The sequence below is a fragment of the Anguilla anguilla genome, chromosome 6 (genome assembly GCF_013347855.1).
Source record: "Anguilla anguilla isolate fAngAng1 chromosome 6, fAngAng1.pri, whole genome shotgun sequence".
NCBI lineage: Eukaryota > Metazoa > Chordata > Actinopteri > Anguilliformes > Anguillidae > Anguilla > Anguilla anguilla.
Window position 1 is genome coordinate 52,213,042 of NC_049206.1, and position 26,556 is coordinate 52,239,597.

At 46.8% G+C, this 26,556-nt stretch overlaps 2 protein-coding genes across 5 annotated transcripts in view; one reads left to right on the top strand and one right to left on the bottom strand.

Annotated features, from left to right (window-relative positions):
* The window catches only part of cep85l (centrosomal protein 85, like), a 61,780-nt gene extending 50,022 nt beyond the window's left edge, over window positions 1–11,758 (top strand). For all 4 annotated transcript variants that reach the window (XM_035421562.1, XM_035421561.1, XM_035421560.1 and 1 more), the window contains exons 5-13: window positions 2,442–2,559; window positions 2,936–3,121; window positions 3,782–3,934; window positions 4,498–4,652; window positions 4,930–5,047; window positions 5,156–5,206; window positions 6,370–6,477; window positions 7,755–7,935; window positions 9,288–11,758. In XM_035421562.1, coding sequence (XP_035277453.1) covers window positions 2,442–2,559; window positions 2,936–3,121; window positions 3,782–3,934; window positions 4,498–4,652; window positions 4,930–5,047; window positions 5,156–5,206; window positions 6,370–6,477; window positions 7,755–7,935; window positions 9,288–9,451 — 1,234 coding nt within the window. In that variant the 3' untranslated portion in view covers window positions 9,452–11,758. The remainder of the gene's footprint in view (window positions 1–2,441; window positions 2,560–2,935; window positions 3,122–3,781; window positions 3,935–4,497; window positions 4,653–4,929; window positions 5,048–5,155; window positions 5,207–6,369; window positions 6,478–7,754; window positions 7,936–9,287) is intronic.
* Window positions 11,759–14,492: 2,734 nt separating this feature from the next.
* Window positions 14,493–25,303, bottom strand: si:dkeyp-114g9.1 (uncharacterized protein LOC555399 homolog). Its single transcript, XM_035421226.1, has 8 exons — window positions 24,987–25,303; window positions 24,357–24,636; window positions 23,890–24,012; window positions 21,949–22,206; window positions 20,425–20,516; window positions 18,912–19,093; window positions 16,491–16,660; window positions 14,493–15,505 (listed from the first exon to the last, which is right to left on the bottom strand). The coding sequence occupies exons 1-8, from the start codon at window positions 25,266–25,268 to the stop codon at window positions 15,324–15,326; spliced, it is 1,569 nt and encodes a 522-aa protein (XP_035277117.1). The 5' UTR covers window positions 25,269–25,303; the 3' UTR covers window positions 14,493–15,323.
* Window positions 25,304–26,556: the final 1,253 nt, after the last annotated feature.

The following is a 26,556-nucleotide window of genomic DNA, read 5'->3' on the forward strand; positions in this document are numbered from 1 at the left end:
GTGTCTGTTCGTCCTTGCCGTAAACCTCCTAGAGATTTACTCACTTCCTCATTTCCCGGCTGGCCCGCTGAAAAAAAGGGTTTCCTTAACCGGATGAAACGACACAGCTTGTCAAACGCGAAAATCAAAAACCAAAACCAGTGCCGGTTAATATAAATAGTCAACACGCGAAATCAGAATTTTATGATGGTGAAAACACATCGAAGACGAAGCGGAGAAAAGCGACAGGCGTCAGTGCTGGTGGGTAATTTCCCGCCTGGCGGCCGCCGTGTGAGGGGGTCTGAGCGAGCGGGAGCAGAACGGGCTCAGAGCCGCACCTCTGCTCGGCTCCTCTGTCTGTCGGCGTTCAGGAGCGGACGGGTGCCCACAGCGCCGACCCGCCCGGGAAGGTAGCCACGGCGACCTCGACCGACCCGAATTACCCGGGCGCCCCGCCCGGGACGGGCGCCCTCGGCTCTCCGGTTTCTGCCGCGGTGCCGGAACGAAAGCGATACGCGCCGGGACGCCGCCGCCGCGGACGAGGAGCGCCCGCGCGCACGGGGTCGGGCCGGGACACGGCCGAAACCGCCGGGGGATTAACGCCAAAGCCCCGGCGGGCGGCCAAAACGGACCAATCAATCCCGCCGCAGTTCCCGCGCGGCTGGCGGCGTCTGGCGTTCCGGCGGATCCTCGGGCGGCCTCGCCGCTCCGCGGATATTCTTACCCAAAATCTCTTTTATTTGTTTTTTTCGTCTGAGCAGATTTAACATGGCGGAGTGCCAGAACATCAGAGGAGCTGGGATTAAAGCACAGGGATCAGGCTCACAGTTTCAGGGGCCTGCACCTGCATGCAGTTTGCAGGATCAGATTGTGATTTTTTTAAAAACCGTGTTTGTAATCATATGTAAAATTTTTCCATATTAGAAAGGGGGGGAAATTGCAAGCACTGAAGTCATTGTGTTGTAGTAGGAAAAGTACATGATACTGTGGTACATAAAGATTTTCCATGTTTCACCACAAGAGGGCGTGCTAACGAAGCCAGGCGTGGTGCTCCCGGCTCATTCTCCCACCATATTTCAATGCACCCTTTTTATTTTGCTGAGAGGTATAAAATGGCCAACCAAACTGCTTCGGGTATCAGGAGAACTTTGATGCATTGTTTTTGGAACCCTTTCCCTTTCATCAGTCTGCTGCCAGCGGGCCATCGGTGAGAAGGACCGATTTAACAGAGGTGAATTTTACAGAGAGGGCCTCTTGTCAATGCTTTAAGTGTGAAGATTTACAGACCCCCTCGGTTCCAGTGGGAGAAGACGGCCGTACATAACCGGCGTGTCAGAAGTGGGCCGGCGTTGCAGCCGCTCAGAACACGCCGGGTTGCAGAACGCGCTGTGAGCGCTGTTGGCCGTGACAACAGGGGTGTTTACCGCCCAAAACACCAGCAGTGTTACTCCAGACACAGCTCACAGAGTGGAGATGAATCCGTTTGTTTCCTCCATTTCCAAATCAGCGCAGCCTTAATTGGAAATATTGCACAGGGCTAGGTTTTCAGCAGTACTGTCCAGTACCATTTAAGCTGCAGTGTGGGGTAGTGGTTGGACAAATGGATGGTGGGCCTGTGAGATATGGGTCAGATGCTATCGTGCACCATAGAGCAGGATAGCATGCACTTGGTTTCTGTTAAACCCTGCTTATCTGAGTGCATTTATAATCTGTAATGTAAATTATTCATGATCTGATGTAATTTAGAACCCATAAAGAGTAGTCCTGTATTTAACTGTCACAGCTTTTAACTGTCGAAATCCCAATAGATCCTAATCAGACTTTGTATATGGGAATCTACTTGAACTGCTGTCAACTGCGTTACACAATAAACCAATCAAAGCGAGGACTGCCGTCGGTGTACCTGTTAGCCCGCTCCCTGTCCCCGGTAGTCTGGTAATCCTGTTTTGGGCTGAGTTGGTTTCTCGTTGCTACACTGTTAGCTCAGCGGTCCACCTTTAAGTGCAGTGTTTAGCTGCCCTGGCGCGGCTCGCTTAATGCGTCTCACAAATCTCTGCTTCCCCTGAGAACACAGGGGGAGGTGTTTCAGTGCTCTTCTGGAGGAAGCTCTCTGCCGGTGAACCTATATAACCCCTCACTAAGGGTGAGATTCTTGGCTGTGGACCAGCGAGTGTAACACAGACCACAGTCTAGCCTGTAGCACCTGAAGGAAATTGTTTGGCGAGGTTTTGTGTTAGTGGCTTGAAAAGAAATTCAAGGATTGAGCCAGGAAAGCAGATCTGTTCTTGTTTTTGTGTCTGTTTTAAGGTTGAGAAAAGGAAACCGAACACGAATAGACCAGGAAAAGATCTATTCAGATGCAGAAAAAAGCTTGAGCTTTACTTAGCCACACGCGTGTACAGACAAGCGTTTGATTGTCCATTTGCTAATGCACAAAATGCTTTGATCTATCTTCCCTTCAGGCAAAAGCAGCAGATCTTGCAGCTCCACGCGCGAATCAGGGAGAACGAGCTGAGAGCGCAGCAAGTCATCCACGGCCAGAGGGGGCGCTGTGAAGACTCCTACCTGCTCCAACCTAAGGTACGTCTGGAACTACCTATCAGTAGTTCCAGACTGGAACTACCTGTCAGTTTATTTAAAGGCACTGTTGCTCAACAGTTAACTGAACCCGAAGATGTCTCATGGTGGATTTTTGCCATTTTTAACTGGAGAATACTAATACAATAGCTCTGGTATTTTTATCCAATCAGATCAATTTTATTTGCATAGGACATTTTACAGAGAACTGCCACAAAGACGCTTTGCAGTATAGCAGAAAAGAGCAAGAAACAGAGCAATAGAGAAAAAATGTTTGAAGTTTCTTATCACCAACGGTCTGGCCAGTTTGTATATGAAATGAAGAGGCTGTTCATTAATCGTCGCTAACTATAAACTCCGCCCACCTACTATGTGACAGGAGTCCCCGTACAGCAGCCCAGCGTCTCCGGGGCAACTCCCCGACAGGCCGAGCCCCCTGTGCTGTGAGAACGGGGAGCCGGGCCGCAAGCTGGCCGCCGCAGAGCTGGAGGTGATCCACCTCAACGAGTTCCTCAAACAGAACACCCAGAAGTACACCGAGGACATCAAGAAGCTGGAGGAGAAGGTGGGCTGCCCCGCCCCGCCCCGCCCTGCCCTGCCCCGCCCCCTCACAGACTTCTGTTGTAGTTACAGTTATATACATGAGTTCTGATTGGTCACATTTTATGTGTGGCCATGTACCCATGTGATTATATGTACACCGGTGTATTGTGTAGGGAGACATAATTGGCTTATAGCATGGAAATCCTTAAACTGAAATAGTTAAATATTTATGGTTATGTAACACTGTGATCGCATGGGGGGGGGGGGCACCGTAATGTAAAGTGGTCTGCCTTACCGCCATGGAAGTACGCATTTTTAATTAACTTGTAATTAAAGGGTTTCTTTCTCGTTAAGATCGTTCCTCATTAGACACGGTGATTTGTTCGGTGGTCATACTGTAATTGGGCTGGGAAATTTCCTGCTGGCTATAAAACCTCAGCTGATTTATCTCCGTGTATCACCGGTTTCAGTGCCGGGACACGGCGCATGTTAAATAGCTTGTTTGGCCCTTGGGCTGTCCCACACATTGGGATTAAAGACGTGTAAGACCGTTACGCTCACCGGGGGTTTTTCCCGTTAACGCGATGGGCCCGCTCTGGTGGTAGAGACGGACGCTGGGGATTAGCGGAAGGCTGGGAACTGGGCGGGGCCCCCCCCCTGACGCTCTGTTGGTCTTCCTCAGATGAAGACGCGCGACCGCTACATCAGCAGCCTGAAGAAGAAGTGCCAGCGGGAGACGGAGCAGAACCAGGAGAAGCAGCAGCGCGTGGAGACGCTGGAGAAGTACCTGGCCGACCTGCCCTCTCTGGACGAGGTTCAGAGCCAGGCCCAGCAGGTATGCCCCCTGCCCCCCCCCCCCACCAGGACCACCTGCCCTGGGGGGCCCCTGCACCGTCACAGGGCCCCTCGCTAATCCCTACATCCAGGGCTCCCTTAGGCCCCTCTATTAACCGCGATCAATAGCTTAGAGAGAACAGGCGTTCCTTTTCACGTTTCTGTGTAATACAGTAGTTAAGGCACTGCTTAGCTGTAATTAAATCATCATTTGTCTTAATCAGTTTCGCAAATGCAATTATGGCCTCTAACTGGGGCGTGGGGGTTCAGCTGGACTATTACGTGCAGCTGTAAAGCACCTTTTCCTGGGCAGTATTTGAAATTAGAATCAATATTCGATTTGCCTTTCGAAAATATTTATGTATTTGAAAAGATGCCCGATTTTTGCGTAGTTGGCTTTTGACAGAAGTGATGTGCAGTCACTTGCTGCAGTACTCAGTATGTCCACCAGAGGTCGGTAGAAACTAAGTAGTTGTTACTCTTCTCGATATGGGTATTTCTGATCTGGTCGAGGGCGTTTCTGCAGATGTGCTAACATGTTGTTGGGGGGGTGTTGTGTCCCAGCTGGAGGAGGTGCAGGGGAAGGCCCGGACCCTCCAAGAGAAGGTGACCCAGCTGGAGCAGAGCCTGGAGGAGAGTCACGCTTTGCTCAAGGAGAAGGAAGCCCTCATTGAGACCCAGGCCAAGAGGGAGAAGGAGCTGGTGGCAGCCGTGCAGAGGTACCAGAGCCTAAAGCGTGCCTGTGAACATTCTGCATGCATCTTCTGTCTCTTACGTCTTCTGTCTCTCAGCCTGTGGGAGCAGTGCTCTCTGCTGTAGTGCTGCTCTCTCTCTCTTGCTCTCTTAGCCTGTGGGAGCAGTGGTCTGTGCTGTAGTGCTGCTCTCTCTCTCTCTCTGTCTCTCTCTTAGTCTGCAGGAGAAGGTGGAGCAGTGCTCTGTGCTGTAACTCTGAGCTGTGGCTCTCTCTCTCTCTCTCTCTCTCTCTCTCTCTCTCAGCCTGACGGAGAAGGTGGAGCAGTGCCTGGAGGACGGCGTGCGGCTGCCCATGCTGGACCTGAAGCAGCTGGAGAGGGACCGGGCTCGTCTGCAGGAGCAGCACACGCAGAGCAGCCAGGTGGAGCTCGCTCGCGCCTCCCTCTGCACCTCCCCCATCACCTCCCACGGTCTCCTCACAGCCAGCGCCTTTCTAACCCTCTCCTCCCTCTCTCTCTCTCCCTCCCAGCTCATCGACAATCAGAAGAAACAAATTGAGAAGCTCACTCTCGAGTTAACGGTAAGAATCTCACATGACCCCGTTCCCCTCAGTCATAAGCGCTCGGTATTACCTGCCGGTATCATCAATATCTGTGACACAGGGAGCGCGGCATATCATCTCCGTCATGCAAAATCCTGTCCTCCGCTCTTTATCCGGCCCTGTGTACCGCGAATGCGCACGTAACCGAGCAGCTGGTGCGATACCTCATGTGACTGTCTGACCGCGCCGCAGGGTTGTGCGTGCGTCACTGTCAGAAACGAACCTGTTGCTATTGCTCCAGAGCGGTGCGATTTTAGTCAGGTAAAAGGCGCGGTGCTGTTTACATGCAACACCGGCAGTGCGTGAGAGGAGAATAAGCGGGGCGGTTCGCGGGGGACCGTCGGGGTGGAGAGGGGACTAACGCGCGTGATGATGAGCTAGCGCCGCCGCAGTCATTAGCGTCGTGATTTGCTGCCATATTGATATCCCCGACGTCGGGAGTAAGAACAGCGTCTCCGTCGGGACATTAACTTTCACGGTAAACTATAAATTATTCATTAGCCTCTGCGCCAGGGACGGTTTTACCGTCACGCAGCGCGCACCTGTCAATCGAAGCGCGCGCTCTTCCCACGGACACGGGGCGGTGCACAGATTGTTTTTAAGTTGGGCGATGCGTTTTAAAACTCTCTTAGAGTGATCCAAAACAATGGACATTGCTGTTGCTCTGGCTTGTTGTTACAGTTGTATTTGGAGTATAGGTTGTATTTTTGTTGGAATTGGAAGATTTCTTATAATTTTTGGAAGGAAAAACGGCACTAGTGCGAGTGATGAGGAGTTAGAGTCGAAAACGTAAGCAGTGACATTGGCTGTGTTGTTATACAGTAGAGCAAACCACCATAAGATTAGTGTGTTGGTCCTCTCAAGTTGGGTGTGTGATTGTGTGTTGGTCCTCTCAGGTTGGGTGTGTGATGAGTTGGTCCTCTCAGGTTGGGTGTGTGATGATGTGTTGGTCCTCTCAGGTTGGGTGTGTGATGGGTTGGTACTCTCAGGTTAAGTGTGTGATGATGTGCTTTCAGGTTGGGTGTGTGATGATGTGTTGGTCCTCTCAGGTTGGGTGTGTGATGATGTGTTGGTCCTCTCATTTAGGGTGTGTGATGGTGTGCTCTCAGGTTGGGTGTGTGATCATGTGCTTGTGGTTTCAGGCTGCAGAGAAGAGGCTGCAGAAGGAGAAAGGAGTCTCTCAGGACCTGCGCAAGCGGCTTCTGGAGAAAGACCAGGACCTGGAGACGCTCTCCAAAACACTTCAGGAGGTAGAGAGAGTCTCTTTCTCTCTTTCTCACACACAGTGTTTCTGGAAGGTTAATCTCCTTTATGGAAATGAAATTCTCTGAAAATCTATCAAAATGTAATATGTTGCAAGACATTGCCACGCTTCACGATATCTTAGAAAATATACAGATTATGGTTTATATAAATTTTTGATCCCCTGCTGTGAAATATGTTTATCACGTTTAAAAAAAAAATCCATATATTGAAGTATGTGTCATTAGTTTTGGTTATTCGGTTAGACCCCACCCTCACCTTTCCTAACAGGAGGTAGCTCCGCCCCTCCCTCCAGTGAACTGTGAGCACGTCTTTCCATCACCATTGTTTCTCCCTTGTTCCCTGCTGTATTAAGTTGTGTTAAATAACCCTCTAAAGCAATAGTGAGGGCTGATGACAAGAGAAACAGGCTTAAGACCTGATGATTGCAGGTTTGAATCCTGGCTTAAGCACTGTCACCGTGTCCTTGAGAAACGTAGCCAGCTGTTAAATGACATAAAATTACCCTGGATGACAGTGTCTGGTTTGCAAATAAATCATCAATTTACATCAAATAAATCAGCTAGCCTACCTCTCGAGCACATATAGGGAGAAGAATACAAACGCATGCCCACACATACACACACACACACAAATACACACCACACACACACACACACACACACACACATACACACACACACACAAATACACACCACACACACACACATACACACAAACACATACATACACACACACAAATACACACCGCGCACACACACAGAGCTCAGAATCCACAGCTGTCATACCTTCAGCTCAGGTCCCTGTTGGTTCAGCCAGTCTCATGTAAGAATGATGTTCGCCCTACAGCTAGAAATGACGGCTGGTCGACCCTGTCAAGTTAAATACAGAAAGCTTTTTTACACAGAGTGCGGCACAAATGGCTCCTTGTTACTGGTAATAGAAACGTGTTTATTGTTGCAAATGCGTAGTGACAGTAGCGTGGGAATTTCAAACAGACAATTCAGGGTTCCTCCCGCCTCGGTCTGGTGCCGTTCTCCGTTCTGCGTGGCCCTGAATCAGAGAACGATGCCGCCATTTTGTGAGGACACTGTGGAGCTCAGCTTTATGCCAGATTCCTCCAGAACGTGTCATGTGACATGAGAGCATGGTTATATACAGTGTGATGTTCCAGCGGTGGTCTCTGAGTGTGTGTATGTGTGTGTGATGTTCCAGTGGTGGTCTCTGAGTGTGTGTATGTGTGTGTGATGTTCTCCGCCCACAGAACCAAAGACAGGTGGAGGAGGAGGCGGAACAGCAGGCCCCGGGCGTGCCGGGGCCCGAGGTGGGGCCCCTGCTGAAGGAGATGTCCCTGTGCCTGCTGGACCTGAAGGCGCTCTGCAGCATCCTGACCCAGCGGGCTCAGGGCAAGGAGCCCAACCTGGCGCTGCTGCTCGGCATCAAGTGTGAGTAGCGTCGTCCCAGTCGCGCGTGTGCTACGCGCTGTTCTACACTCTGCACTGTTATACGCACCACACTGTCTACAAACCAAACTGCGCTACACACCACACTGTCTACCAGTCACACTGCTGTACACAACACACTGTCTACCAACCACACTACCACACAACACCATACTGTCCTCAAACAACATACTGTCCAGTGCGCACACACATACGCACACATACACACACACACGCACTCACCCGTGCGCACACACCCACCTCCCATAAACAGCACTGTTCAAACACCTCTGGGACACAGTGCACAGTTCTAAATCCCTTTAAAATGGTGATAGGCAGCGTCCCCGCATCACTCCTCCTGTGCTCATGTTAGGGTTAAGGTTAGGACTCCGGCAAAGCCGACCCACCAAGGCAGAAGCAGAGCAGGAGCTGTCAGCTCCCCGCGTCGGCGACGAATAAATTCACACTTTTCAACAGCTCGGCTCAGATAAAAGAGCTGTCACTCTCCTTCCACAATAGAGAGAGATCATTCCGGTAGAAATGTCCCCTTCTGTCTGTCACACTGCCGGCTGTAGCTGCATTACCATTAAACAGGGGGGAAGGCGAGTTACGCACCTACCTCAGCCTTCCGAACGCATGCATTATTCATTGCGCTTCGACAAAAAAAAATTTACGCGAAAAACAGAAAATGTGAAAAGGATAGTGAAAATAACGCTCTGATCATTTTCTCTGCCAAAACGTGGGAAAATGTATTGAGACGTATCCGTAGAAACGAATGTTTATGCGTCATGTGCACAATTTCCCTCCACGTAATTGACCCCTTTAATGTGTAATCAGTTCAAGTGGAAATCATTTTCATGTTTACTGTTATTGCGATCGAGATGTTCTTTTTTATCGTAATCGTTACTAATAACGTGGTAGGTTGTTTACATGTGGATGGCAAAGCTCCAGCTTTTGTATCTGGTGACCCGAGTCAGTTCCGTTGCTATGCTCTCGTTACCGAACTAGAATATATAGCGGTTTATTTAAATAATATCTATTATCGAGAAATTGTTGCACTTCACAATACATGCAAATATAATTGTATATACAAACTTATGTACAAACTATTAACACTGGAAAATGCAGTATATTTCTAAGAGGTAAAATATATTTGCAGAAAAATGAACGTATTTACTGTATATATTGCAGTACAGCAAGGTCCCCATACGGTCCTCTTATGTCAAACTGCAATGTAACGTAATGAGCACCGAACATATGGCTGTCAGTCTGCTGAGCTGAAAGCTGGTAGGATCGTTCTGGTTCCTGACTAGCCCTCTGACCCCGCCCCCCTCCCTCCTGACTCCTCCCCACAGCGATGAGCTGCTCGAGCGAGGAGAACGAGCGGCCGCTGATCGAGGACGGCCTGCGGGCCAAGCTGGCGGAGGTGCGGCAGCTGAGGAAGGACGTGGACGACCTGCGGACCATCATCTCCGACCGCTACGCCCAGGACATGGGGGACAGTTGCACCACGCAGTGACGGGCGCGCTCGGCTCCGCCCCTTTTCCGGAACTCCGTCGGGGTCGGCCAATCGTAAACCCGGGCAGGAGGACGAGAGGGGGCGGGGCCCCCGTTTATAAAGAAGGGAAGGGAAATGAGGCGAAGAATAAAGAAGAGGTACGGAGTCTTCGCACAGGGAGGGCGGATTGACCTGAAATAACCTCCCTTACTACTGAATGTAGGACCAAGCTGTGAATCTGGTTTACACGGAAGCGTCTTCTCATTTCTGAGTTTCAGTGTTAACCCCCTTGTTTTTCCTTCTCCTCCCCCTCGTGTTTTTAACTCATAACCCTTTGATTCCTGTGTCTCGTTTTTCACCGGAGGTTTTTCTGTTGTAACCGATCGGACCTTGTTTTTATTTAAACCCTGGAAAGTCCTGGCCCTCTTGCAGATGTCCAGGGGCCACTCCGTGAAAAAACTGCTCTCAGAACCAGGTTCCGGAAGGTTCTCTGGGTGTGTCACACTTCCGTCCGCAGTCTCATTGGCCTGTGCAAAAAAAAAAAAAAAATGAAAGGCTCTCAATGCTGCTTTTCCAAGTGCCTCACGGTTTTGAAACGTTCGTCATCTACACGTCTGCTGCCCCTGTTTCCTACCACACTGTAAGCAGAGCCCAACCCCCTTTAACCTCAAGGAGTTGCCATCAGGATCTGAGCCCAAAGACGGAGGGTAGAGATCCTGTTCCCCTGGCGAGTGACTGTCGCGGGTCGACGTCGCCAGGTGGCGCAGCCCATCACAACCGGGCAACGACCTCGTGGGAACCATGGATACCGGGGTGTCCCTCCAACGCACCTTTGTGTCAGGTTCAGTGTTGCTCATCTTTGTGTGGTGTGAGCGTGGTTCTGCGCTCTGTCCTGAATTAAGTTCGGTGTGCACAGTCCGATCTTGCTAAATCTAAAAGAGTCCAGTATACCTGTGAAAGAAGTCACAGGCAGTTTCCTCTAGTATACCAGCTGTACCGAACACAAACCAAATGTGTTGGCCCTGCAGAGTCGAGCAATATTACTGTTACTACAGACTGGATTGTTTGCATCGGATTTTATAAACTTTGTGAGAAAAGATTCAGGGGGCTTTGTGCAAGATGCACGCAGGTCAAACAAATTCAGGAAAATTTTTATTCGTCGAGTTTTAGGGTGACTTGTTAAAACACATGCAAATAACGGTTTGCAAAGATGACTTTCCAACTAATTGCTTCAGTTCTTCTTAAGAATGCAGGATTGGTTGGCTGGTTTTCTTTGCCAAGCCTTTTGTTTATGTGCTGCGGATTAAAGTAAAATCTGGTTAAAGTGCTTTTTCAAAATAGACACAATCGGATGCCACAATATGATATTTTGTTTGAGCGTTCCCTGAAAACGATCGCTTTCATAGTCGCGTGTCACTTTCCAAAATGGCCGTGCGAAGCTTCCGTACGGCCGCGCATACGAGGCGAGGTCATGTGTTCCGCGGCCGCACAAGCACAAAGGACTCTGGGGCTTTAACGTTCGTTCCGCCCTCGGAGAGAAGCCAGCCGAGAACGCCGCCGATCTCATCTTCGGAAACGAGTTCGAGCGACCCCCAGGCGTCCGTTCCTCCATACCCAAGGTCCGCCAGGCGCCAGAGGCCGTCTCGAGCCCTGGCCCCCCCCCATGTGGAATGTACCGTGGCGGGAATCCCGCTCTCACACGCGCCGTTCTTCCAGTCGTTTCAACGGCCCCCGCGCCACAGGAAACACCCGCCCTCTCGCTTTGTGTTTTTTATTACAAAGGGAAAGAAACGTTCAGAGTTTCGGTTATGACAACCCACGCATCGTGCGTCTTTGAAAGAGGATTTTTGTGTAGTAAAAGGGATTGAACCAGCCAGCAAACTTCAACATACATTCTCTGTTTCTGTTGGTCATTATATGCATGGGTGTGCATCATATTGGTCTCTCTGATGGGACACGTTATGTGCCCTGTAGGAAGCCTAATTAGCAAAAAACAATTGTGTACTATCATGGGGTGTAAATACTATGCAATATCACATTTACCAGCTCTCTAGGACGCAACGAATACAGATGATACGAGGCATGTTGCATGTCCTCTCTGTGCCTTGACAAAAACGTGGCAGGTCTCCCCCCAGATGGGACATTTTCTTCCTCACAGAAATTTCGCAAGCGACAGAATCGACTGGTAAAAACACCTGCATGTGTGTCGCACAGTCACAAAACTACGAATCCATTTCTGCCTCTCTCGGGCTGGCTAGAAGGGTTCCATCGGCATGTAAAGGTCACTGTGCTATGCTATGTAGCTCTGGACATTGCATACAGTATATCTGCTCAGGTGAAAAATCCAACATTAGTAATCCCTTAGGAAATGTAATTTATGAGGAGTGTACCAAGACACAGCGAGCAGCGATTGATGGGACTTGAAAGGTTCTTTCTTTTTTATTTTTTTATTTTACATAACCTGGACAAATGGGAAGCGTGTGGTTGTCATGGCCAGCTCCTGCAGTGCACTGTGGATTTAGCTGCTGGTTGGCTTTCCTGTACGCAGGATTTTCCTCAAAAGGTTTCTACCATTTTAAGCTTTTAGTTTTGCAGCTAGATTTTATGAATGCCAAAGGTATATTTATATACATTGTTCTAAAAAAAAGTATTAACTGCAACTAGTATTTTTCCATTTGAAGAGTTTCTTTCGCTTTTATTTGTACAGATGGCAAATAAAATATTTTTCTATATATACAAATTGTCTTTGTATTTCTTACTTTCCAGTTCATCTTAAAGAGCAGGTATTGTATATACATGCATAATGATGAATTTGCAGTAAATTGTGGTTGTCGTGAGAGGTTTAGACATTTGCAAAAGTTTTGCAAATGTCAAGTAAAGGATGTTTATGTAGTCTTGCGCCAGCCGTTAATGGGTCCATTTTATTTTAATCAACCAGAACTCTGAGATAGTCGGAGGAAATTAAGATGCCGGAGAGGTCAGCGGTGAACGGCGTCAGCAAGCTGTAATCAGGCCACTCCATCTGGGAGCTTTTAATGCATTGAGAACAAACAGCAGCAAAACAAATTTAAGTCACTCAATCTGGGAAGGCAAGTTCCCAACAAACTGACAAACCTACTTCATAAATATGCAAAGAATGCACTGTGTAGACAGAACAGTGTACTTATTTTTCCCCCAGAATTTACTTTGCATTTTTATCAGTGTTTTTCTTGACCACATAAGAACTATGAATCCATAATTCCAAAAACAACTTAAGTCGCTCAAGAGTTCACATGTGACAAGGCTAGAAAAATTCCCATCGATTCCTGGTCAAAATAGAATACCGTGTCTGAATAATGCAGTTCACAAGGACAAATCCAGCAGCTTGTTGGTTTCTGCCACGTCTTTGACTCCACTTTCTCTGAACGAGGACCCGGGAAGTAAAAGGTGGTTTGAGGAAAGGAGAGATTGTCATGAGAAACAGAAGTAGAGCGGGAGGATGAGTTGAAGGCCAGTTCCACCAGGACGCCATTGATTTTTAATGACCACTGCCAGTCACGCCTTGGTTCCACACTTCATCCATAAAACTGCACGTTCCAAGCCACTGGACTTCTTTGTGCCTACTGGCCCCAGGACAACATCCTGTACCAACCAGGTCTTCTGTTCTAGAACTTTCTAGGCCAACTGCTACTTGGCTTCAGCTGTAGAGCACAACCCCACCCCATTTCCCAGAAGCCAAGTTCCAATTCAATTAGGCAAATGCCAAACGACAGTGGTGCCATTAAGCATTACCGCAGAAGAGCCAAGCCCATGACAGAACCTCCCTCCTGACATTTTATTGGCGTAACTTGCCAAAATTCAAAACTGCCCTCGCTCCACCCAAGGGAAGCCTCCGGAATCATTACTCAAAAAGGAAGCGGTTGCATTCAGTAGCTGCGTTTGCCCGCGTCAGTCTCCCCTTCCCTTGTGCTTTCAGAGAAGCCTCGTACGTCACTACTAATTGGACAGCATTCAGAGGGAACGTCTGAGTGGGGGGGATAGCACCACAGTATGTTACGCATGGATGAAACTGCATGTCTATCTATCGCAGACATCCGAGAACGGGTGAGCGTTAGGCCCAAATAAGTTTAGAGTACATTCACATTGAGTGATTTAGCACCCATATGTCAGGCATACGAATTTTACGTTATTTTTGTCTTGACCTTGGTTGCATTCAATCATTCCCCCCTCCCCCATGTATTTTCATACATTTAACCATAGATGGCCAGGAAGACCATGCGGAATAGGGGTCACTGTTCACAGAACTCAGGGGAGGGAAGAACTGTGCCTCAAAGCAGATCATAAACCAAAAGGGGACCATGGGCTTCCCATAAAACTGCCATGTGCCATAATGCAATTTGGACAGGATTCAATTACAGTCCAGACCCTGTCTGAGTCTGGCCTTTGAATGCTGCCTCATAGCCATTTAAAGCAAACCCCATTACCCCTTTCATCTTGAAATTGAATTGGGCAACTCTACCTTAAATTAATCCCAGAAAGTTAGAGGCTGGCACCCCCTCTCCATACTGAATGACATGATCATTTTGCGTCACTTTCCTGATAATTAACAGTAACAGAACTTAATTTGCGATGCATTCAATATTTCCTGGGTAATTTAGCCCCATCCTGGGCAACCTGCAGCATACAAGTACAATTGGATAACAATGTAGAAATTAAGAACAGCAGTGTACAATTGGTGAGGTGTCACCTTACAAATTTGCAGCAAACTAAAAATAGTACCCATATACCAGAAAAAAGCAGTAATTATATGAAAGTACACATTTCACAAATAAACGAAATTCATACTGAAATTCAGCTAGCTGCCTATCTTTCACAGGCTTTCAGGTCTTTTCCCAGTTGGGCTGGACAAGACATTCCATTTCTCAGAAGTTTATAAATTTAAAAACTGTACTCATGAACCCTACTGGACACATTGACATGCAGACAGGGCACAGTGTGTTTGAATTGTGATTTATTGATTACACAGTGGAGCCCAGTACCATTACCATTACAAATGTGCAGCTCTGCTTTATAAAATTATGGCTGCTAATGACTGACTTTCACATCCACTTTCGAGGAATGCTAAATGGAAAGGGTGATGCAAAGTCATTATGAATTGCTTAAATGTTATTGACAGCATTCTGGCAGCATTCCATGCCCTAATCTATGTGAAATGTTGCTGCAGAGTCGGATTTACATCTAATGTATGCAGAGCAGTTTGCTCAGTATTTACATACAAACAGAGAACACATTTGATCAAGCCAATATACACAAATGCCTTTCAAAGAGGTTTCAGATTAACGGTAATATTTACAATGCATGCATCGTGGGTCAAACAAGATGCCCATTCTGTCAAGTCTCAACTAGCACTCCCACAATTCAATGTGAATTGAAGTCCTGATCAATACAAAAAGCGAACACCTTAAAAATGGCTTTAAAAGCTCACTTCAAAAAAATCCTTTCAAAATGAACAGCAGTGTGATCTCTGCTGTTGACGTCAAAAAGGGAAGTGAACTCACCTTAAAAATCCCACAATTCAATATAAATTGCATTCCTGATCAATACAGAAGCTAAAAAACACCTTAAAAACGTCTTTAAAAACCTGTTTTTAAAAATCCTTCCAAAATGAACAGCGGCATCATCTGCACTGCTGACATCAAAAAGGGAGGCAAATTCCCTTTTAAAAAATAATAAATAATCCAAAAATAAAAAATAAAAATCCACATTGGGTATATCTGGGTGGCCAGACTCTACATTAAAAAGCCCTGGGACAGGGTGCAGGTCCTACCCCCAAATTTTGCACTGTGCATTTTGCACACCAGGCTAAAGGGCGGAGAGGGTTGGGGTGTCATGGTTTTGGGCCCAGGCTGGAACCTCAGCTGACCGACTGAGCGCACCAGCCGGGGACCGTGTGGGAGGTGCGGTAGTCCAGGCTGGCCTGAGCACAACGCAGCACCAGCCCCTTCACCGCCTCCATGTAGGGCTGCTGGCCCGAGTGCAGGTACAGCCAGACCGTGCGGCCCAGCTGGGCCACCGCCGAGTCTCCGTGAAGGCACTCTGCGGGGGGGGACAGAGAAGAGAGAGGGGGGAGGTAAGGGTGTTTATATAGCACCAACAGACGGAGAGGAGCTCATTGGATCAGAGGGATCTGAGGAAAAGTCTAAAGACTGGGTCTTAAGAGACTACGCCTTGGAGCCAGCCCCGCCCGGTTCGCCGCACTCCGAAGCCCTTCTACGAGACGCGTCCATCTGTCAGCCGCCGAGCTCGCGACGCTGGAGGCGAAGCCGAGGGTCTGGACAGGTAGAGCCGCAGCTGCGTACAGAACTTACACTCAAAGCTTTCTTATTTATTTTTTAACAGGCTCCAGTTTAGACACCCGTCACGGCGAGTCAGGTGATAAATGACAGCGATGCACAACTTGAGGGACGACGGCGCGGCCGCCAAACCGCCTCGCGGAGCCCAATCAATGCCGAGCTATTCTGAGCTCTAACCGCGAGCGCACCCACTTCAGACAGAGGAGAAACGCACTGTATGCCGCAAAGGGAAGCAGAGCCTTGGAGGCACTCGATGCCGAGCCACACGTTATGAAAATGATTAACTGCACGCGTGTTTAAATTACTTGTTTTGCCCTCACGGTGTACTCACTGTAACGGCTACTTAGGTTACAAGTTTTATTCCCCGTAGAAGCCAAACTGTTGGGGACAAATGATGCGGATGTGCAGGCGTCAGCAAAAACGCAGTCATTCACTGCATGACTGACGGTTTAAAAAAATTAATAAAAAACTGCTAGCTCGTTATAGCGTATCACCGTGCTAGCTGGGTGGATTAATGACATTTTATGTAGCCAGGTACTACATAAGCTTGTTAATGGAGCGAGTCAATTAAGTAATCATATTAATTAGCTTTAGTAGAAATTGAGCAGAAACAGAACCTGCATTTTATTCCCTTTTCAGCCCCTGTAGAACCCTCATACAGTATAAGCAGTGTGGTAGAGTGGTGGTGTTCAGTGGTGGTGTTCAGCGGTGTAGACGTGCAGCGTCACCTTGGGTAATCTTGGTGTCGTACTCCAGCAGCGAGTACAGCTCGTCTGACAGCAGGTGTCTGACCAAGGCGTTCTCCTCCTGGTAGATCCAGCTGTGGACGAGCCTCTTCCGATGCAGGAACCCTTTCACGTGCTCCAGGTAGACCACATTTCCCGACACCAGGTAGAGCCTGACAAATGCAAACCATCCTTTTAGAAATAATGGAGGTTTCACAGGCCTTCATGTACAGAATATCAATATTCTGATTAGTTGGTCTTCTTACACTACCATCTTTGTCGGCTAAATGAGATCCTAATTAAACCATCTCATTTCAGCTATACAATCATTCATCAGGATATGGATCTGGATCAGGAATACAAACCAAGCAATATTTAGTCATATGGATTCCAATTCAAATATGAACAGCTGCACATTGGTAGATCCAATATTTGATTCAAATTGATTATCAAATGGCAGATGTACAAGTCAGTCTCTTCATTGAAAAAATGCACACTTTGGGTCTGTTGGCAATTCCTGCTAAAGCACTTGTTCTCATGCAGAGTCAGGCCTGGAACACAATCCAGACTGAAATGACTGGAATGCGATCATGTGGGATGATGGTAATTAGCCTTGACGTTACCCATGGAGTGAAGTCAGCAGAGGAGCACATGCACACGCACACACCTCCAGTGCATAAACTTTGCAACTGCAGTCTGCCTGCACCAGCTACACGAGTAATACAGTCTTCTGGTGCAAAGGCTGCACACAGACAGATTAGTGATGACAGGCCCATTACTCAACATTAAGACAAACCATTTTGTGCTTTGAATAATTCCCGGTCATATAGCTATAACAGAACCACTGTTCCAGAATTGTAAAGGAGAGGACCTTCCTTAAACGCAACACTTCAGGGGCCTGTGTCATAACAGTAGCTCAACTTAGTTAAGCTGAGTCCAAGTTAGCAGGGTCAAGCAGGGGAATCATGGATAATGGGTATCACAGTGCTGCTTGTAAACGGTCAACCCAGGATTTTGCCACTTAAGCGATCTGCACGTGCACACAAAAAGGGGCGGTGTCTGTAACAATGAGCCAATGGCAGAGAATCACACAGAGAGCAAGAGTAACGCATTGCTTTACGCAAACGATACTTTTGTAGGATGAATAATTCAAAAGCGCATTTTGAGGGATGGGCGGGGGGGATTAGGAATAGAGAATCTAACTTTCAGATCCTGTAGCCTATACATTCTTGTGTTTTTAAGTGAGGGTTTTTCCAAGAAATCCTCACTAAAGGTGTAGGCGTGTTTTTATAAGACTGTCTGATGTATTTATCATCACACAAGATAAGCTCAGGTAAGGTTTATATGAATTATTCATGAGCCTTCTAAATGCATCCCTAAGAAAACAAAAAAGCCCTTAAAAGCCAGTTTTACAACCTACGCGCCAACGTCAGTGAGTATGGAAGAATAATCCGGCCGCATTTCAAACAGGTGAACTACAACGGATTCTCGTTTACGTCAGCCTCGGACCGCGAGACGTCGGTTGGCCTTCAAACATGTAAAAGAAGGCTACAAATGTATATATTTATCATTTGCACCAATTTGTGGCCATTGAATGAGGTCGTATAAAAAAAGATAAAGATCCAACCTGTGGCAGCAAGACTGAATAGCAACCATAATAAGAAATGGATAATGAAGGAAGTTTACAGGCACGGGGCTTTTGTGCTCGAGGGGGGATCGAATAAAATTGAGCTGCCAGCCCTGAACAGCGGGCGCCATTTTTAATGGAATTAGAAATTCTCACATTCTCGGCGCTCAAGCAGGCGGGAGCCAGCCCAACCCGCTACGACGCCCCCGTTCCGGTCACGTCCGCGCACCTGCGCCGTCCAGGCCGGGCCCCGGCCTTTTCGCACTTCAAAAACCCGCCGCGGAGGCCTGCTCTGGGTATCCCGCCACGGGCGGCAATGCGTTTGAAGGCGCCAGCCACGTCCCGATTCTCACAACCGCGCACTCCCTGGGCTTCAAAAGCCCGGTCAGAGAGAGAGCGCGCACCAGCCGCTCCCAACTCAACGGTCTCCAGCAAATACAGAAACCTCGCCGTGAGACCAGCTTACATCTGAGCGTTTCGAAGCTCGCCTTCGGTAGAGAATTTCCTTTCCAGATTATAAGCGAATCAGATTTGGGCATTACCAATTTTTTTCCCCCCTCCTTTTATTTATTTATTTATTTTTAAATGTTATTTTGGTCAGGGAACCTTTCAGAAATGCCAGGAGGTCACGGAGTGGATTGATTTTGAGGCCCCCCGTTCCACAGGCAGTCGGCGATCAAAATCGAGCCGCTCAAAGCCCTTCCCCCTCGGGGTCTCTTCCGAGTTAAAAACAAAACCTTTCGGTCTTCCGCTGGCAGCGGCGTGACGGGCCGCGGGGGCGTCGCCGAGCCGCTCACCTGTAATAGGGCAGCGTCTCGATGATCCTCCAGTTGACGTAGTTCGTGGCCGCTTCCTCCAGCGCGCACACCCGCGCCATTTGGACCTTGGCGACCTGCCAGAAGGTGCCGCGCTCGATCAGTACGTTCTGCATGTCCCTCTTCAGCAGCCTGTACACCCCATCCAGGGTGTCCTCATACACCTGAAAAAAAACAGTACACCGCACCAAAGAGTCACCACAACCAGCAGCCACAGCACTGCATCAATGCACTCTTACAAGCAGCTCAGTCCATCAGCAATCGCAGGACGCCAAGGCATTAATCTGGCCTTCCAGTTAACTTCATAAGCCTTCATAAATCTATACATGCACAAAACAGCATGGGTTTTCATAGGTGTGCATGCAGCTTTTGGCAATTAACCAGTAACAGCCCAGTGGCTGACAGCCAATGTCTATTCATATGTAGTTTATTAAAATGTGAACAGTCGCAACAAATGCAAACAAGGCACTCAAAGCCTTTCTTTCAGTGCGATTCGGACTTGCCTGAGGTCAGCCTTCTGAGCACAAAGCCCATTCAGAAGTGGTTAAACACATGCACTGTACAGTACTCTCTTTAATGTATGCTTCAGTACATTAAATTTCCTTCACAACAAGGCAATCTATTCAGAGACTCCGTTCCATTTCCTGGTATGAAATCAGTGTAGACCGGGGCTGTGACTGTACACTTCCCAGCGTGCGAAAAGCTAAATAAAGCAACTTGTTCTGAAGGTGCGTTAACAGCATGCTAGACTGATCGCACCTTTTATATTTAGTGGCTTACGACAGTGTCTGTAATTATGATGCCATTTGAAAGATGCAAAGCAGTTTTGGCAAATGAGCAAGAGCCAACAAAACGGATCAGGCTCAAAATGACGCAACCCAAATTCCTCACCATACCCTTACATACATACATACATAGCACTCCACCATGCAGGGCTGCTTTTGACAGTATCAGCCTGTTAGAGTGAAGGGTTCTGGTTTTTCACACATGCGGTGTAATTGAGTGGGACATGCACACAGATGTGTCTCTAATTCACTTAGGGGGTTCACTTGCAGGGGAGAGAGAGCGCTTCCTGTTGTCTGTTCAAGCTGCGATGCGTTTAATTGTTCACATCGAGCTAATGAACTGGAGACGCAAAATATCAAATGCTACGCTACTTGAATACCAGAGAAAAAGAGTCTGTGTATGCTTAGGTTTGGGAATCAATTGCCACAATACACAGGGGCTTCCACCAAACAGACAACACTCACAATAACAAATGTTATTCCGTTTGTCATGAAATCTGTACCATTTGAAACTATTTTTAAAAGTAACTCAGTCAACTTGTCAAGATTACCGTTTGTACAACTGCGGTATTCTCAGTAGCGCACAGGGAACTAAATGATGCCATGGTGTTAGTGTTTGATCTATTGAACCAGAGCTCAACAAGAGCTGAAGTTCACACTTAGGCCACCGGGCTTGGCGGCAGGCGGTCTCAGAAACCCGCTTGGCGTACCTTCCTGCGTTTCAGTCTGCCCCAGTCACGGCCCAAAATCCAGGACACCAGGGATTTGCACATGGAGAAGTAGTTCTCCACCGTCTGAATTCCTGAAAGGCACAAGGAGAAATACGCACTTTAAAAGTCTAAGGGCCACACACCAGGCTCTCGGCCATTTGGTCTTAAGGAGCTCGCCACACGACAACAGCCTCCGTGTCTACACATCCTGAGAATGAGAACGCGAGAGTGCACTTCCACTGCCCTGGACCTCATTTAAAGGGAAACTGGTTAAAATCCATAAACTGTCCATAAGCTGGTGTGATTTAGGATGTATGTGGATCAGTATGAAGTCTTGCTGAGAGGCGGTGAAAAACAGTGCAGGCTGTGTGGGCTTCAGAGTGAGTCCCGCCAGCTGGAGCTCGTGTGCTCAGAGCTTTGCTAAAGTCCACTCCCATTCCGTCAGAAAAACTGAACAATCTTCTTTCTCTCGGGTCCTGGAGTCCTTTAGTGTTCTGAGAATGAGTCTTTACATTTTTAAATTATAGGCTATGCCATCAAAAAATCCAGTTTACAGCGCACCAAGACAGAAAGACTGCCTTACAGCAGAGTATGTTGACATTCAATACAATTACAGAGCGAAAGAGGAACAAAAATGTACAAGAAAGTAATTACAAAAAATATATTTCTCCAGAGTTGGTGCAAAATCCATTAATATGTATATGTACGTACAATATTAGCATTGTGCAATGTGGTTTGACAACTCTGTTTCCCCTCTGGTACCAACACTGCCTTCAGGAAGCTTCCAGCAATGTTTGAACCTGGCTGGCCTTCCTCAGGCAAGTTAGTAGGCTGGCAACACTGTGCTCAAGTCCCATTAGTTTACTTCACACTTAACTCAATTTAATGTTTTTCTACATAGAGCAATCTCAGTATTAAAATTGCATCGTTTCATTATTCATTCATTAATGCCTGTCGAGGTATTGAGAGCATTGTTTTCAAAATAAACAAATTAATAAATGTAGGTGCCAATTGTGCCAAAATAAAGCACTGTGGTCTTTGCGACTGTCAGGGAAAGCAATTTATTCATTGTACTCATAAAGACCTAGACTGAGACAATAATCAGTTGTACACTGTCTCTTACCATATAAGCTCAACAGGACTAAAATAAAATGCAGAATTCGGTTATAAAGAAACCCGACAATGGAACCAACAAATTAATGTTGCATTTCGGTCTAAACACCTTTTTACATTCGAGAGTTATAGGAATGGAGAAGCAATAGTGTGCGGAAAAATACAGAGCTCCATCGACTCCCATTTTGTGCTGTACTTTCCAACACATTTTGGCTCAATTTTCCATTTGGTGTGTGTGTGTGTGTATGAGGTGTATGAGGTATGCAGGGGTTTGTGGAGATCAGTCATTGTGTTGCTGTTGAGACCAGTCCACTGGTTTGTTCAGTGGCCATTACAGCACCAAGCGGCTAAAACCTGATTAGCATGGACTCCCGTCCCGGTGACGGCCAGTCACGCGCTCCGCAGACTCACCCACGGTCTCGTCGCCCCTCGCCAGTTTTCCGCGCCAGTAGTCGCTGGTGACCGGGTGCAGCGTGGCCAGGTAGCGGACGTCGCACAGGGTCCCGCCCCAGGACGCCACCTTCCTCTTGCTGTGCTTGCGCCACTGCAGGTAGACCCAGCGCAGCTGGCGGTCGAAGGGGGCGGGCTGGCGGAACAGCCAATAGGTGAAGAGCCACTGGAAACGGCACTGACTGTACTGGTGGTAAAGGGCCTCCAGCTCAGTGTGGTCTGTGGGGGGTGGGGGGGTGTAAGAAAGAACAGGACCTGTGAATCTGACTTCCTGTGTTAGTAGACCTGCTCCTATAGAAACTTCAACTGATATTACAAAATCACTCATTTTATTGTATCTGCAGTATTGCTTTCAATTTTTTTTTAAGCCCCAAGTGCATGAAGCTTAAAAAATAATTTTTTTTTTTTTTTTTTTTTAAAAAGCTCAGTAGGTGAGGACCAGAATTTACAACTCCAGGCCAAACTGTCAAAATGTTGCTCAATGCATGTGTTTAATATGCTGTTATTTAGATACATCTTTAAAACGAACACCAAGGATGAAGCTCAGTCAGCAAGCCTGCTTGACAAGCCTAGCTTCATAGTAGCACTGAATGATAAAATGTCTATATTGTTTAATGCAGGGAGTTCTTAAAGTAACCATTTTTGAGTAGCAATTCATACCCACACTATCCTCCAAACAGTGGAACTTTTTTTAGGACTTGCACCAGTGGTTGTCAACCCTTTCAATTTATGAATATTCTGTATCACAAGAACATAAACAAGGGTAATTTGATGCGCACTTTTACCAAACAGAAACTGAAATGCATGTAATTAGTCTGAGGAAAATTGCTCAAAGCAATCAATATTAATTAATTTGGGAAATAACAAGCCCTAGAATTTACAAATGAACAGTCATACAAAACTATAAATTCTCTCAATTCTTATTGACTTAATTTGTTAAAATAATCACATGGACTCCTCGAAGATGGGGTTTGCAAAGGCAAAATACTGGCCAATCCAAAAATCTGAATTGACGCTACATTTTATGCAGTTTTGGAGACCTCCAGCCAAAATAAAGAATGGCTGATTTAAAATGAATTCTCTCTCTTGTAATGGAGAGCAGTGTAAGCTACAAACAGTGACCTGCTCTTATAGTGCTCCCTATAGTACTCAGACCGCGCTGTGGCTGAGCAGGAGGCAGGCCTGGAACATCATAATCCTGAGGGTCGACAGCAGATTTGAAAGGCACGTGTCAGGTTTTCATTTCAAGATCACCAGTCCAATACACACTTTGAAGTGGTTCAGTAGCGCAAAAAATTGGATAGCCTGATATATATATATATATATATATACACACACGCACTCTCTAATGGAATTCCCCATACGTTTTCCTACAAGGAACCAGAAAAGTGCACAGCAAGCTAAAAAGTCTTTCAAACCGGAGGCAATCTTATCCAGTACAATGTTACGTTTTTTCTTTAAAGGGATGGATGCATAATAAACAGCCCTCAAAGGCATATAAATAGATCACTTTGGCCTAATACCTTAAGTCTTAAGATGAGATTTTTCGTTAAATGGATCTTGAATTGCAAAAGGGAAAAAGCATTTCGCTCAAGATAATCTATCTCCACAACTGAAAGCAATGTGCAAGACAAGACATCCATTCATCTTCACGCAAACTGTATTGAAAATATACACCCAGCATTCATGCCACTGCATCTTCTACAGTAAATATATTGTTACATTATGGCTGTCCTATAAAATCAGCGCTGAATAACTCTGCCCAGTTTTAAACAGAGTTGAAGGAAAAACAGACTTCAGAACAAAGTGGAAATTCAGTTAAATGCTTAAAGTCTGAATTTCTCTTCCCATAAAGCAGACGACAGTCCAGAGCTAAAGCGAATCAAACGCACGATGGCCTACCGTTCACAGCATGCCGGTTGAGAACGTACTGGTACATCTCCGCTTCGCTGCCGTGATGCTCGAGGGCCCTCCTGTACAAGTCTTTCCATTCAAACTTAAAAACATCGCCTTCATCCTCGTTCTCTGCTTGGGGGTAGGGGGAGAGAGAGAGAGAAGCACTCTGGGAAACTTCACTCAGATCAGAAACTACAAAAAAGTCAGTTTTCAGTGAAGGCATACATTTGAGACTTGGCTATTGACTTGAGCTTGGAAGGAAACTTATTCCCTTTCAACATTAAACAAGAATGCTTGTAAACCTTCTGTGAAGGTAGACACAGAATCTGACAGCACGTAGATGCAGAGCTAAGACTTAAATATCCATGTGTAAACTTCCAATGGCTCGTTTAATGGCACTGAAAAGGATACTGAATTTATTTATGCCACTTGAAATGTCCGATTTTTACATAGTTTTAACGTAGAATTCTCACCTTGGTTTTTCCCCTCTAAAACGGCCTCTTCTAATCCCCACAACATTAAGATCTCACTGCTTGGCAGCGTGACAGACGGCAGAGGTACGTTTTCTTCCAGCACCAACCACTGAGTCCAGTACTTGTGAGGGGGCAGCGGGATCTCCGCAAAAAGCTTCTCCTGAAGTGACCTGTTGCAGTGCAGACTTCTGTAGAGAGTCCTCCACATAAAAAGCAGTCGGAAGCAAACTTTGGCCGTGGCTAAGCACGTGGCTGTGGAAAATTGAACTCCGAAGGACGCCTATTGGCAAATAAATGAGTGAGTAGGCAAACATGCGTGATATCTTAATTCGCTACAGATTAATGAAATAAAAAATAATTCATGCAACAGGCTACTGCAGTTTGACTGACACTGAGCAGAACATTTTCAACCTAGATCTGACTCTTAATTGGATGCATGGAGGCATTGAAAGGAACAGACCACATTGAAACATTTCCATACAAAACGATACAGAAAAATTAAGGCACGATGACACCACTCAAATGTAACGCTTAAGACCACGCAGACCATAAATATAGGATTGTAATACGTTTCACCTCTCCAAGAAAAATAATAAAAAACCGAATTTTCAGTCTATCACGTGGGCTTACCTGGAAGTGTCGTTTCCACAGGGAGTTGCAAGAACAAACTCGGAAAAAGGTCCTGCATGTGCTCCCAACCCTGAGCAAGGAGAATGCGTCTAGCCGTTTAAAGATTAGAATGAGAACCTCTTCGCTTAAATGTAAGAATCCCTTGTTTTCGCCGCTATGATTCTGCAGCTGTGCACCGGCTTCAGCATGTTCACGGTCTTCTTGAGCATCAGACGTGCAGCTGGACAACAAGGAAAATTGTTCTCGCAGCTCCCTCTCCCAGGCTTCGCCTTCCAGAGCCATTTCCACGACTGCTATGGGGGGCCATCACCGAAACAGGTATAACACCTTGGGACATACCACCATTGTTGTAGGGCAGGGTGAACTTTATGAAAACGTCCCTATTTAAACCCCCTCCGACTACGTTTTAACGTTTAATCATAATGTGACGCGTTTCTCTCGAGTATATTCACTGTAGGCCTATTCATTTTTTAAAATATTTTTCAAACGGTTTGTTACTAGGTCATTTTTGTATCTGTCTCAAAATATCTGTGTCCCTCTAAATTAATGTGTCAGATGTTTTCCTGACGTTGGGTGGATATTTGCAATGGATAAGCATTAATGATTTAATATGATCTATATCTAGAGCTAGGTTTTTTGTGACAGTAAGAGTGGCAGTACAGTAGCCTACGATGGTTAGGGAACCAAACTCAAAGACTGGACTATCAAATGATCAGCTGCTACTTTTACCTTTGAGCAAGGTATTTAACATAAATCATGTAAACATCCAACTGTGTAAATTGATTATTTTTACAATTTAGTCATTTTGCAGACACTTTTACCATTTCACATGGTAAGCACTCAAAGGGCTAGAGATAGAGGTAGTAACAGTCATATAAGTACCATGATACTGTAAAGTGTTTGCTTCAAGAGAGTGAGGGAGAATGGTTCTTCTTTTAAAGACATAAATGTTGAGTTCAATAGAAACATGGCATTTGAAAAGGTGATTTCTCAGACGTTCGCAGACAACGGCCAGCGCACTGGCTGGGTAAGGCCCTTCCACCGTCAGGGCGTTAGGCCAGAGAGGGAAGGAGTAGCAGCCGCTGGGAGTTTGGCGGGATGGCACAGCCAGCTGGCGGGAGGATGTGGGGGGGAGGAGAGGTCGGGTCAGTGTGCGTGGTGTGATCATTGTCTTCAGATAGGGAGGGGCAGTACCATTTCCAGCTTGGCATAAGCCAGTGTGAGACATTAAAATTGTTTTCAGGCAGCCAATGGAAGCCAGTGAACAGGGATCAGAAGTAGGGTGGCGTGTTGTCATTTTTGGCTGGAGGAAGAATTCTGGGCCAGTTGCGGTGGCACAGTCCTCTTGTCTGGACTAGTTTAACATCATCAGGTGTTAAAGTAGTCCATGCCAGAGATTACAAGGGTCTGTACAAGTAGCTGAGCAGCCTTTTGGGTAAGATAAGTAAGATAAGGGCAAATTCTCTTGGTTCACACCAAGATTCTTAACTCAAAATATAAGCTGTGTTATTCGGACAAGCGCATCTGCTAAATCTAAATGTTCTTTCTTTAGGCATTATTCACAGGCAGA

Excerpts from the sequence above, each read along its gene's own strand:
- si:dkeyp-114g9.1 (XM_035421226.1), bottom strand. The coding sequence starts at position 25,268 with ATGGCTCTGGAAGGCGAAGCCTGGGAGAGGGAGCTGCGAGAACAATTT. Across the intron at positions 22,207-23,889 it reads CAACCGGCATGCTGTGAACG|ACCACACTGAGCTGGAGGCC; the intron begins GTAGGCCATCGT and ends CACCCCCCACAG. Across the intron at positions 15,506-16,490 it reads CGACACCAAGATTACCCAAG|AGTGCCTTCACGGAGACTCG; the intron begins GTGACGCTGCAC and ends CCCCCCCCGCAG.